This window comes from Phascolarctos cinereus, unplaced genomic scaffold (assembly GCF_003287225.1).
Source record: "Phascolarctos cinereus isolate Bilbo 61053 unplaced genomic scaffold, phaCin_HiC Scaffold_2;HRSCAF=192, whole genome shotgun sequence".
NCBI lineage: Eukaryota > Metazoa > Chordata > Mammalia > Diprotodontia > Phascolarctidae > Phascolarctos > Phascolarctos cinereus.
In genome coordinates this window covers 351,739,796-351,753,817 of record NW_027555625.1, presented here as the reverse complement: position 1 = coordinate 351,753,817, position 14,022 = coordinate 351,739,796, and the positions used below count along the sequence as shown (strand labels likewise).

The 14,022-nt window shown below is 42.2% G+C and overlaps 1 protein-coding gene across 1 annotated transcript in view; it reads right to left on the bottom strand.

Annotated features, from left to right (window-relative positions):
• Positions 1–1,914, bottom strand: part of HSPA4 (heat shock protein family A (Hsp70) member 4) — a 52,674-nt gene extending 50,760 nt beyond the window's left edge. The window contains exon 1 of the mRNA XM_020991118.2: positions 1,474–1,914. Within this exon, the coding sequence (XP_020846777.1) occupies positions 1,474–1,580 (107 nt within the window). The 5' untranslated portion in view covers positions 1,581–1,914. The remainder of the gene's footprint in view (positions 1–1,473) is intronic.
• Positions 1,915–14,022: the final 12,108 nt, after the last annotated feature.

Sequence of the window (14,022 nt, the reverse complement as noted above, 5' to 3'; positions counted from 1 at the left end):
GATTGGAAATCCAGCCTTGCTACTTTCTCACTGCATGTCCCAGGGGAAGTCTCACTTTCTCAGGGCCTCACTTTCCCCAGATAAGAGGCTTAAACTAGATCTCAAAGCTAAAATCATTTCTAAGTTTTATGATCCTATGATTTGAAAGATGATGTTCTCCAAAACAAAATGATCTGCTGCTTTTGTAAAAATTCATTAGGACTAGGCCTCCATAACTTACTTTAAAATGTGGAATCTTTTAATGACGCCACCCATAAAAGGTGAGCACCTGGTTTCTTAACATTGGGGGGGAAATATTCCAGAATATGATGAAACACCTTCAGACAGAGCAGAATGAGATATTTTTTGGACATAGCCAATGCAGACATTTGTTTCGCTTGCCCAAGCATAGTTGTTACAGATATTCTTTTTAATCAAAGGGGGAAAGGAGGTGGGGGATTTTTTTAAGTAAAGAAAAAAATTGGGGGAAATATCTTTGATCATGTTCTAATTCGGCAGGAAAGCTGAACAATAGAGGGGTCTAGTCTAACCCTGCAGACAAGCTAGGAGTGGGGACTGGAAAGGATAAACCAACACTAAAGATAAATATCTATTCCTTCTCGGATTATCGAGCATACTAGTAGACCTCCAAACCTTGAGATCCTAGGGTTTGAAGTCAAGAGGGCCCAGGTTCAAACCCAAGCTTTGCCAGCTCCAACCTGTGTGACCTGGGGCAAATCGCTTACAAACTCTCTGGGCCGCAGTTCCTCATCTACAAAATGAGATCAGCTAGGATGAACATTAAAGTCCCTTCCAGCTCTAAATATACGTTCCTATGACCTCCCCTAGCTCGATCTGGACTCCAAGGTGAAGTGGTCTCCTTACCAATAGCCCTGGCTTCTCCAAAATCCCACCCTGTCTCAATAACCCTCCTCCCAAGCAATTAAAAAAAAATCACTCCAGTGTCCTCCCTCCCAAATCCAGTGGCTTTTGGGGGTCCCTCTAGATTCCCCAGACTCCCTCGCATGACCTCGCTTCTCTCCCCTCCCCCATGCTCTATCCTGGGACCCTATTTTCCAGCAGCCCCTGCTAATCCTTAGGCCCTGGGACTCCCTTACTTTGGAGCTCGGGGTAGGCGCTTAATAAATGCTATTTCACTGATTCATCCTCTGGTTCTCTGCCCCCCCCCCCCCATACACCCATAGCGCGACCACCTCCTTCTAGGCCAGCCCCAAATCCCATGCCCTCCCTCGGCCTCCGTCCTCGTGGCGGGAGGGGGCTGGGGGTTGCAGTGAAGAACCTCGGACTTGGGCAAACGCCTTTGCCTGTCTGAGCCTCCGTTTCCTCATCTGTAGAATGGGTACCCTCCAGCGAGTTGTCAGCAAAGCACCAAGGCTATGCCGGCTACTCCGTCTCGCCCCGAGCCCACGAGTCGTCGGGCCGGGACCCTGACCCGCTCGGTCCCCGGCTCCCGCCACCCTCGCCCTCACTCACGGGGTGCAGCGGTCGCTGTACTCGTTGGCGATCGTCTCGATGCCGCCGGCCCGGGCCACGGCAACGTAGCAGCTCTGGAAGCCCAGGTCAATGCCCACCACCGACATGGCCCCGGCCTGGGACGGGAGTCCGGCGGCCCCGCGCGGCACCGGGGGAGGGGCTGGGGAGAGCGCGAGGCGCACGCACGAGGCCCCGCGTGGCTGCCCAGGAGCGCGCGCCACCCGCCGCCGCCGCCGCCGCCGCCGCCGGGCCTGGGGACTGACGGACGGAGGGACCGACGGACGGGCGGACGGAGGGAGGGAAGTAGAGAGGGAGAGAGGGAGGCAGGAAGAGAGAGAGGCAGGGTGCGTGGGGGCGCACGAGCGAGGCGGGCGCACGAGCTCCGAGCCGGCTCCGCTGCCGGAACACTGGCGGCAGAAAGGGCTACGGGGGCGGGGGCGGGGGCGGGGGCGGGCTGGGGAGGGGTAAAGAGAAGCTCTCGAAGGATCTCGTCGCGTCTGGAAGAGGGCGGGGTCAGGGAGACGGGAGAAAGAAGGGCGCTTCTCGCGACGTTTCCCCACTTTTTCTCTCGCCCCACCCCCACCTTCCTGGGGATCCTCCCCCTACGCTGTCTACGTCACACACTGGTCCGGGGCGAGGGAAGGGAGGGAAAGGGACGGCTGGAGGGATGGGGAGGAAGGCTTTCATTTTGTTTCAGTGCGCCTGCGCAGACCAGGGTGTCGTCCCCTCTGCAATTAACTCGAACAATGAATGGGGACGGGGCCAAAGAAAAATTGCCTTATGGGTATATTCAGGAAGCTGAATATGCTGTCGTCATCCGCCTCTGACCATCCCACGTCCGTTCTGCGGAGTGGAAGAGCGCGGAATCTGAATCCAGGTAACACCTGGGTGACCTGGGGCAAGTCTCCGACCTCGTCTCTTAAGCCTTAGTTCCGCCTCTTCTGTTAAAATGAACCCTTTGGATTCGGTGACCTCCCAGCTTACAAATTATCATTATTATTATTATTATTATTGCGAAAAACGGTAATGGCTAACATGTATATAGCGATTTAAGGTTTACAGATATCTCGTTTTATCTCCACAACAGCCCAGGGAGGTAGAGGCTGTTCTTATCCCTATTTTACAGTTGAGGAAACTGAGGCTGAGAGGTTGCACAGGTTTACTATGACTATTAAGTGTTTGAGGCTGGATCTGAAGCACTTTCCATATATTATCTTATCCCATCTCCTCCCTCTGGAGGCCAACTGGCAGTACAGTCTCCCAGGCTGAAAATGTAGATTTTGCTAACTTCTGACTCCCGGATGAGTAAACCAAGAGTTTCTTAACCTCTCAATAGCCCCAGGCAAATCAATTTAATTGCACTACAGTCGCCTGATCAGTTGCGCTGTGCTCAGCACAGATTGTTCAGTCTTTCAGTTGTGTTGGACTCTTTCTTACTCGGTGGACCATAGCATGGCGTTTTCCTGGCAGATACTGGAGTGGTTTGTCATTTTCTTAAGGCAAACTAGTGACTTACCCAGGGTCACACAGCTAGTAAGTGTCTGAGGCTGTATTTAAACTCATATCTTCCTGACAGTGAATGGAGCACTGGGCCTGGAGTCAGTTCAAATATAACTTCTGGTACTAGCTGCTGTGTGACTCTGATAAGTCACTTAACCTTGTTTGCCTCAGTTTCCTCATTTGTGAAATGAACTGGAAGAGGAAATGGCAAACCACTCCGGTTTCTTTGCAAAAAAAACCAATGCAGTCAGGAAGAGTCAAGCACTGCTGAAAAGACCTCCTAACCCCACGCCCAGCACTGTGTCCACTGAGCAGAGTAACTGCCTTCAAAGCACACGTGCAGGGGCACATGGTAAGCACTTAATATATGTTGCTGACTGATCTTCGACAGGGCAAGGAGTTTCCTCAACCCTAGGTTGCTTTCACTAATAAAATCACAGATGGACAAAAAAAAAATCTTTGCCAACAGCTCTATGTTATTCCCATTTCATAGATGAGGAAACAAACCCAATGAGAATGAAACAGCCTTATCAGCTCCTCAAGTCATTTTCTCAGAGCAACAGTTCAAGGTTTTTCTTAATCTTAATTTTTTCTTAATCCTCTCTTAATCACAATCTTTTGATTGTTAACTCTATAGCTAATTATCTAGTTTTGGTTCACAGAACCAAATATGTGCTTAGTCAACTTGCTTCCATCTCTCGTAACTTTTGAGCATTATCACTTTCTGTGGTCACAGAATAGGTAATGTTTTTGATTTGGGGTTTTTTTTTTTTTGCTTTTTGGCTAGGCAATGGGGTTAAGTGACTTGCCCAGGGTCACATAGCTAGTAAGTGTTAAGTGTCTGAGGTCACATTTGAATTCAGGTCCTCCTGAATCCAGGACCAGTGCTGTATCCACTGTGCCATCTAGCTTCCCAGATGTAATGTTCTTCTGTTTCTGCCTGTGATCCCATTCCCTCCCTCCTTTTCAATGACTTTTGATTTTACACCAGTCATTTCCAGGGGCCTTTGCAATAAAGGAAACTATTTCAGTAAAAACAAACTGACACATGAACTACATCTAATAGTAAATGCAACATTCTACATCCATAGACCCCCAACTTCATATTAAAGAAGGTAGATGCTTCCTCATCTCCTAGAGCAAGAGTGATCATTCGAATTACATAGCCTTCAATTTAGTCTTACATTCTTTTCATTTCCGTTATTGTAGTCATTGTATATATTCTTCCCCTGGTTCTGTTCCAATCTGCAGAAGTTCATAAGTTTTCATGTTTCTCTGAATTCTTCATATTTGTAATTTCTTACATCCCAATGTTATTTTATTCCGTTTATGCACTATATTATTCCATTCAGTCCTTTCCCAATTTTTGGGATACGCTGTGTCCAGGTTTTGCTACTACAAAAAGTGTTGCTATGAATACTTTGCTATATTTGAAACCTTTCATTCTCTCTTTAGCATCCTTGAGATATATGCCAAGCAGTGGGATCTCTGGGTCAGTGCTCTCTCTCTCTCTCTCTCTCTCTCTCTCTCTAGATCTTTCACTCACTACTGCCTCCTATTTGCCTACAAACATGTTCTACTCTCCTCAGTCCAAAAAAACCAAATGTTTATGATACTTCTGCAGTACCAACTCCCTTCTTCTCTTCCCTTCTCTTGCTAAATTTCTTAAAAAGTTGTCTGCAACAAATGTTTCCACTTCTTCTTTACCCATTCTCTTTGTAACCAGATGAAAAATCTGGTTTCTGCTCCCACTACTCTACTGAAAGAAGGCTTCTGGCAAGATAGGTAATGTAAGCTTAGTTCCCCTAAACACCTCAAAATAGAATCAGTAGAATCAAACAATAAGCCTTTATTGGGGCATATGGGGTGTTCAGGGAGGACCTCTGTTATGAGGGCTTTTAACTAAGCCCTTTTTGGGGCTTCTCATCTACCTGTGATGTCCACACCCTGGCACAACCGTCTAGGCAGATGGGCAAAACCAGGTTGAGGATAACCTATAGGCCTCAAACCTGTTGTCAAGTTAAGGGGATGTCTAACCTACGCACGTGAAGACTTCCCCTGGTTGAAAATAATTTGTTCCAAAGGACATGAAGGAAGCTAAAGCAAGCCTTATGTCGTGCTTAGGGCTTGGTCAGACATCTAAGATGCCAAAGTTATCCAAGGGCATCCCAAGCCATTGCCAGTGATCTTGACTTTTGTCCTGCAACTGGACTTTGATGACTTTGGAAGAGAGAGTGAGGCTGATGACTTTGTACGGCACTGCCTCACTTAAATCTCTCCCTTCCCCTCATGGCTGGTCCTTTTCAAAAAAGGAAGTACTAACCACTGATCACCTGCTGTGTGCCAGACCCTGTGTCAGACACTGGGCCACGGCTAGGGGGTTCAGTGGACGGAGCGCTGGGACCAGGAAGATCTGAGCTGAAGTCCTCCCTCGGATACTAATCTGGTGACCCTGGGCAATTTGTTTCACTTATCTCAGCCTTGGTTTTCTCATCTGTGAAATGAAGACTGTTGGACTCCAAGGTCTTTCTGGTTTCTTCCAGCTCAATTTCCTGCTGTCATTTGTCTTCTCCTCTAGAATGTAAGTTCCTTGAGGGCAGGTATGGTAGTTTTGCTTGCCTTTGTGTTCCCAAGGGTTTAGCACTGCCTGGCACTTAGGAGGCAGTTAACAAACGCTCATCGATAGGATAGTATGGAAGTAGGAAAAGGGAAAAGAGAAGAAGGGAAGGAAATAAGCATTTATATAGAACCTACTTTTTATCTGCCACAGTGTTAAGTGCTAAGGATACAAAGAAAGGTAAAAGACAGTTCAAGCCCTTGAGGACAGTCTGATGGGAGAGACAAAGTGCAAATAACTATATTCAAACAAGCTGAAGACAAGATAAGGAAAGCTGGCAGTAAGGGATAAGTGAGTGTATCTGGAACAACAGAGAAAACTCTAGCCAGAGGAGTGAATTAGAGGTTAGCCCCCACCCCGTTCACCATACCAGATTTTTAAACCCCTTACCAAGGGAGTCATGAGGAAGCCTTAACATCTGACAACTTTTTAAAGAAATTTAGCAAGAGATGACAGCATATGTATAATCCATATCAAATCGCTTGCTTTCTCAAAGAAGGGAGAGGAAGAGAATTTGGAATTCAAAATAAAAAAAAATGTTAAAAAATGTTTGTTTATATGTAACTGAAAAAAATTAAATGTAAAAAAAATTTGGCAAGAGAAAGAAACGTAAGGAAAGAGATGGGACTGTAGAAGGGTCACAAACTTTTTTTTTCATTGGAACTGAGGAGACTAGAATGTGTTTATAGGCATATGGGAGCAGGTAGTAATTGAGAGATCAATAATACGAGAGAGAGAGAGAGAGAGAGAGAGAGAGAGAGAGAGAGAGAGAGAGAGAGAGAGAGAGAGGGGGGGGGGAGAGAGAGAGAGAGAAAGCATAGACCCCACTGCTTGGTATATATCCTAAGGATACCAAAGACAGAATGAAAGTTTCTAAATATGGCAAAATATTTATAGCAACACTTTGTGGTAGCAAAAACTGGAAACATCTTAGAAGCACACTAAGACTAACTAGAAACACACCAAATAAACTTTTAAGAAATTATATTAAGCATAGAAGAAAGGAAACCCACAAGAAAACCTCTACTAAAAATTCTACTACTCTAACAAGAATAGACAGGGGTAATGAGCAGTTAAAGAAAAACTCCCAATTATGAAGGAAGACTACAGGGTAAAAGAATACCAGAATACTAAAATTTCAGAGGAAGAGAATAATACTGAAATAACTAGAACTAGAACCACAGAAAAGAAAACAGAAGGGGATGGCCATTAGAACCACTAAGGAAGAGTGATTAGTAGGCCTAATAAAAGAATAGAAGGGGGCAGCTAGATGGCCCTGAAGTCAGGACACCTGAGTTCAAATTCGGCCTCAGGTCAGATACTTGACACTTACTAGCCGTGTGACCCTGGGCAAGTCACTTAACCCCAATTGCCTAAAAATTAAAAAAAATAATAAAAGAATAGAAGGAAAGAAATTAGAATTCAAAAAAAAAACTCAGAAGGAAGGTTACCTGCTTAGACTAGACACTGGAAAACTTCAGCAAAGCAGTGAACCAGAAAAAGAAAAAAAAGAAAACAAATTCAAAAAGTTCAAAGATATAAGAATTATTAGAGGAAAGTCAAAAGAGCAAACTTGATAAAGTGTGCTCTGAGATAAGCATGCTTTTTTTTTAAATGACCTAGAAATAGAGGTACAAGTGAGAATCTAAGAATCATTGTTCTTGTAGAAAAGATGATGGGGGGAAAAACAACCCTGAATATCAGTTATAATCTGGAAAAATCTCTCTGGTTTTTCTGGCCTAGTCTTTTTCTGTCCAATAGGATGTGTCTGTTCCCTAGCCATGCTTCTTCCTCCTGCCTGGGATCCTCTTCCTTCTATCCTGCCCCTTTTCGGCCCCCAGTGTCTTGGAACAGATAGAAACTTCTGGCTATAGCAAGATGACGGAAAGCTGGTGGCAGCAGCAAAGGTAGTGTAGTAAGACATGTGTCCAGGATTCACAAGCAAAGCCAGCGACCCTAATCCAAATTGAAGTCAGAGACTTCTTAAGGAGATGGCTATCTGCTCCTTAGATGCACTGGGAGAAGGAGAGGAAGGGAGAGGGGGGGAGAGGGAGAGGGGGAGGGAGAGGGGGAGTAACAGGGGCAGCCTTATAAAAGCAATTCTCCCGCCCACCACACAAAATCTCCACCCACTACGCAAACAAGTGTCCACCCACCAGGCAAACAAGTCTCCACCCACCAGGTGGGACTTACATTCCAGGCCCAAAATTCAAAGACAAGGAAAGAGGCGGGAAGCCAAGGGCAAAGGCTCAGGTTGGGGGTGGGGCAGGGCTTATTCTTTCTGTTAGCGCTTAAAAACAGGGTCTGAGCGGGGGAGGATTTTGAAAATAATAATCAAAAATTATTGACTTTGAGGAGGCTTCACTTCTGAGAGTTCATCTCTCACAGTGCCATATAGGACACTGCAGAACTGTAGTCCTAACAGTTGAGAGAGAGGAGTCTTTTGGACATAGTTTCAAATTGTTCTCCAGAATGGCTGGATCAGCTCACTACTCCACCAACAATTCATTGATGTACCTGTTTTCCCTCATCCCTTCCAGCATTCTTCATTTCTGATAGGTATGAAGTGGTACCTCAAAGTTGTTTTAATTTGCCTTTCTCTAATCAAGTGATTTAGAGCATTTTTTCGTATGACTATAGATAGCTTTGATTTCTTCTAAAAGTTGCCTGTTCATATTCTTTTACCATTGGGGAATGGTTATTTTTATAAATTTGACTCAGTTCCCTATATATTTGAGAAATGAGGCCTTTATCAGATAAACTTGCTATAAAATTTTTTATATTCATTGTCTATGATACCTGTTTAGCAAAATAGAGTTTTGCTGAGTATCTCTTTCAATTAGGTCTTTTTTTGCTTTTGCTTTGTGTGAGATCATATTTGCTACCCCTTCCCGCCTCACTTCGGTTGAAGTATAATAGACTCTTTTCCAGACTTTCATTTCAACTTCATGTATGTCTTTCTGTCCCAAGTGTATCTCTTATATACAGCATGTTGGATTCTGGTTTCTAATTCATTCTGCTACCTGCTTCCATTCTGTGGGTTAGTTCATCCCATTCATATTTATAGTTATCATCACTGACTGTGTATTTATTTCCCTTCAACCCATTTTCCTCTGTTTATTCTTCTCTCTCTTTTTATCTCGTCCCTCCTCAAAAGTCTGTCTCGGTTCCAGCTACTACTTTCGCCAGTCCACTCTCCCTCTTATCATCTCCACCCCCCATATCTCTTATTCCCTTCCCATCTTATCTCCCTATTATAGGTAAAATAGATTTCTATACCCAACTGAGTGTGTGTGTGTGTGTGTGTGCATGTGTGTATACACACATTTTAAACCAATTCCCTCTTTGAATCATGAGGTTCAATGAGCATGAGGTTCAAGCATTGCCTGCTACCCTCCTTCCCCATTTTCCTCTCCACTATAAAAGCTTGTCCTTGTGCTCCTCCTTTATATAAGAAAAATTTCCACATTCTAGCTGGAGAGCCCTTTCGTGACAGATTTTTTTAACCCTCATCTTTCATAGAAGGTTAAAAGGAGTCTTGAGAAGACTTTATGTATTTTTAGTGAACTGAGTGGTAGAACTGTGCTTCTGAAAATAAGAAGTCATTTGCAATTGCAGAAATGATTATTGATGACTCTGGCTGTCCTATTTCTCATGGCTAAACTATCTAAATGATGATTTTTATATCTTCGAAACTCAGGAAGGTTAGGGGATTTCCTGTGTCCATACAGGTGTTGTGCACAACTAATTCAGCTCACCACTAGAGCCAGGATCCTATACTAACTTTGAAGGGGTAAGGCCAGCTTAACCTTCTATCTCGAATCCACATTGATGAGGCGGGAGACAAGATGGAAGCAACTCCGTTTATTTTTAGCAAAGCACTTACTTATATAGTAAAATAACAGGAACTCTTTCTCAAGTTACAATGACATATAGCCCATGCTGTGCTCAAGGACAGTGCATGCACATTCTGTGCACTTATCTCACTCCAATCCCAGAATAGACTGCTAATGACCATACAATAACTAGGGGAGTTAAAGATTGTTACAGATCTATACAATGGAGCACCGAACCAGGCGACCTTTGCTCAGAGATCAACCCCCGAGAGGGGCCTCTGCCCATCAGTGAGACCTCATGAACAGCCTGTGGCCCTCTACATCCTTGCAGATCCCCAACAACTCCCCCTTTTTGTATTTGACGGAGACGGAGCATATGAAGCTCAGTCCCAAAGTCCTTTATCAGATTAGCTATGCACCTGAGCAAATATGGTCCAAAACATAGCTTGGCCAGCAAAATCAAACATAATGGCAATAAGGAAGACAATAGAGGTATAAACCAATGTCCAAGGTCATTAAAAGGATTACGGAGTTTATCTATCCAATCAAGTATAAGTTGGGCAGTTTTATCTGGCATCAAATCCTTATCAGCCGCCCTTGCAATATCTTTAGCAATTTTGTATAAGTCATCAATATCCACTGCAATAGTAGAATTTCCAAACAGCCCATTTAGATGTCTACGTATTCTTTGCCAATCCCATTGGGATTTATTGTATTTAACATTGATAAGGCAAATGAATTCATACCTATAATCACATTTTAAATGCGTTCTATATTCTAAAATATCCAATTCATCACCTATTTCAATAATGGTTTCCTTCATTCCCTCAAGCATATGGTAAAATTCATCATCTATCCTTTTTTATGTTTGAAAACCTTTAGATACATTGTGAGCTAATTGATTCATAAAATCAGCTTGAACCATTTCATTTCTTGAGATAGATATGGATTGAGATAAAGATACAGAAGCAGTTATGATAGCTGTAATTGAAACAATTCCTAATACTACACATGAAATACATCTCTTTTTCCTAGCAACTGCTAATTGATTACTTTGGTCTATTATTCCAAAAATATGATCAGAACGTGACTCATACCAATCTTTGCTTTTCACAGGCACCAAGGCAAACTTTTGTTGTGTAATAACAAAAATAATTTGGTCTTTAATCTTGGTTCCTATACATTCAGACATCCTGCAATTAATACAAGTGACATTATATTCCCCTGAATCCACGGCTATATATTAACATTCTGTGCTCTTCCCCACATAAATGCATAATTACCAGTCAAACAAGCTCGCATTGTCATATTATCATGGAAGGTCCTTTGCAAATTCGTGATGTTTATGGGGCCTAAGGCTGCCCACGCCTTCCACAACTGATTTTCAACCCCTCTGTCATGAAGGGAAACCCACTGAGGAAATGGAAACCTGCCAAAACCCCAAGTATGATTGTTTTTCTCCCTAGTATAATTGTGCCAGGATTGTAACGTAAAATTCTTTTGTAACATAACACAATGACGTTCTGAAGTATGATAAGATAACCAAGGAGTATACCCTAAACTCTTGCTAATCGGTGTCACATGATAGCATGGCTTTGAATTACTTGGATCTGATAGGTGTGTCATTAACACACTGTGACCCAAGATGCCCATGTAAGTAACCTTATAAAATTGAAAAAAGACAACAGTATAAGGAGGGGGTGCCGTGTTATTAAACACATACCCATCAAAACGGGTGGTGACATTAAATAATTGTAAACACGTGGAGTCTTTGGTGTCATTGCCTTTTGTAACACAAATAGGCGGCACCAAAGCCATACCAGTAAAGTTCATTTTTACAGTGTGTTGAGACCGGTTCTTAGGTAATATGAAATGAAATTCCTTGCCAAAACCCGTTGAGGCATTTCCTTGCAGAATGACCTCAGGTATTGTCTCTCCCCATGTAACTAGTCTGGGCCATGGTGGTTTTGTCACAAAGGCCCATCGTGTTGTATTTCCTGTCTCTGCTGCTGCTGTATTCTGCATCCCTGCTGACGAGAATGACAAGAGGCATAGCTTGGTTAAAAGTTCTTGTAGTGCCTTCTTCTTATTCTTTCGGCTCCTTCAATTTCCTGTTCGGCCTGTGTTTTCTCTTCTGCTTGCTTTGTCCCTTCTAAATGGATAAAGGGGACATCCTTTGTTCTGCCCAGAGTTCTCCATCACCTGTAAAAATAAGAACAAACCCTTGCCCCCAGGTTAGCACTAGCCCTGGGCCCTGCCAGATGCCATCAACGTCTCTCCACATAACTTTCATATTATGTTTGGGAGAAAGGAATCTTTGATTTAGTGGTGTCACTAGTACTATTGTCATTTCCTGCCAGATATTTCATTGCAGGAGAGAGGTTACAACTATCGAATTTTAAATAATTTATAGTGTAGAGTGCAGTGTTCAATTGATGCCAAGGGGATCCCTTAGCTCCCCTTTTTTTGTTTTTGGAGCACCATTTTCAAGGTACGATTGGCATGTTCAACTATGGCCTGACCATAAGGATTATAGGGAAGGCCAGTAGTGTGACTAATAGAGAGCTCAGTAGAAAACTTTTTAAAACCTTGCAAAATATATGCAGGACCATTATCAGTCTTTAAGCATTGGGGTGGGCCAGTGAAGGAAAAACAATGAAGCAGATGATTAACAACATTGCGAACAGCCTCACCCGCTTGAGCAGTAGCAAAAATAAAGCCTGAATAAGTATCAATAGGAATATGAACATATTTTTGTCTTCCAAAAGGAGAATAATGAGTAACATCCATTTGCCATAAGGTGTTAGGTGTTAAGTCCCTTGGGGTTATGGACATCAACATGGAAAGGGGGTTGAAAAGGCACACGCCTTTATGCCGTATAAAGTTCTTAAAGACCTAGCAGATAAATGTAACTTATTATGACTATTCTTTGCTATTTCCACATTCATTGTTAAAGACCTATCAACAATATCATTACCTTCAAAAACTGGTCGTGGGGCAAGAGTGTGGGAACGAACATGCAAAACATAAAATTTTTCTGTCCTATTCTGTTATCATAAGTTGTATATCATTAAGCAGCTGACATATATTGTTACCAGTATTTTTTATTATAGTAGTCTCTAGATGTTTTAGAATTCCTTCAACATATTTACTATCTGTGATAATATTCATTGGCTCCTCATATTTTTGAAATGCACAATAGACAGCATATAATTCATTCTGTTGTGTGGATGTAAAGGGTGTTTCAATCACATGTAACTCCTTTCTTTTAGGGCACCAGATAGAGTCCTTATTCATCTTTGTGGCATTAGTAAAAACATTAATCCTGTGTACAAGGTTCACCTGCTGTAAGTGTGGGTTGTATCCAAGGCCAATTCTCAAAGATTGCATGATATTTAAAGGGTTTTCCATACACAAGTTTCAAATTGATATTCACTTGCCAGTTAGGCATTGTTTGTATTGCTGTTTCAATCATTTGTTGAGAAAATGGAAGGTGTATGACTTCCGGATGTGTGCCACATAATGTTAAACACCTGTTGTCAATTTTATGTATTAAGTCCCCTATCAAGGCCATATAATTACTTAAAGTATTTTTGGCTGAGATGGTAAATATACTCATTCTAAAAAGCCTTTGTTTCTGATGTATCACTGCTGTTGGAGAATTTGGAGGGTTAAATATAGAAGCTTCCATGCTTTCATGCATATCAATCCTGTTTGTGTGTGCTCCAACTACTTGTTCCTGAATATAACAATGTGTGTTTCACCTCAGGGGTCAGTATTCGGGGTGAATCTAATTGAGGATCACCTCTAAGGCAATCATATAAAGGTATCAATTCATAATTTGGAATGCCTATCTGTGACTGAAGCCACTGTATATCTCCTATAAGTTTCTGAAAATCATTAAGTGTTTTCAACTTTTGTAGGTCTATTTTTGGAGGATGTAGAACTATTTTTTCTTGAAGTATCTGGTGACCTAAATATTGATATGGAGGAAGTTTTTGAATTTTTTCTGGGGCTATTTGATGCCCATGACTTTGCAACAAATTTAGTATTTTTAACAAGATTTCTTCCAACACTTCAGGATTGGGATGAGCACATAAAATGTCATCCATGTAATGTATCATTTTTAGCTTTTTGTAATGGAATAGTAAAAAAGCAATCTTTTAAATCAATAACTATCAAAGGCTAGGAAGTCATAAAGCATCGTTAATTTTCCTGACTTCTTTGCAATAATAAAAACAGGTGAATTTTAAGGAACCCAAACAAGTTCACTGGATTTCATTTTGTATTTTGTCAGTTTTACGATAGAAAAAGCAGTGGGCGGGAGAAAATAACAGCTCTCAGTAAATGTAAAATATCACACCCACAAATTAAGGGGAAGTGAATTGAGTTTTAGCTATCTGTTATCCTAGTAGTTTAACTTCATCTTAAAATAATTGATTAGTGGTGATTTATTAGGCAAGTTAAAAGTAATTAATATCTGTAAAAGTCATGTGAAAATTATTAAAAATTATCAAGGAATCTTGATTAATTTGTAACATTTTGGTGGTATACCTGCAGACTGCAGAACAATACACCCAAAGTAAGCAAAGGGTG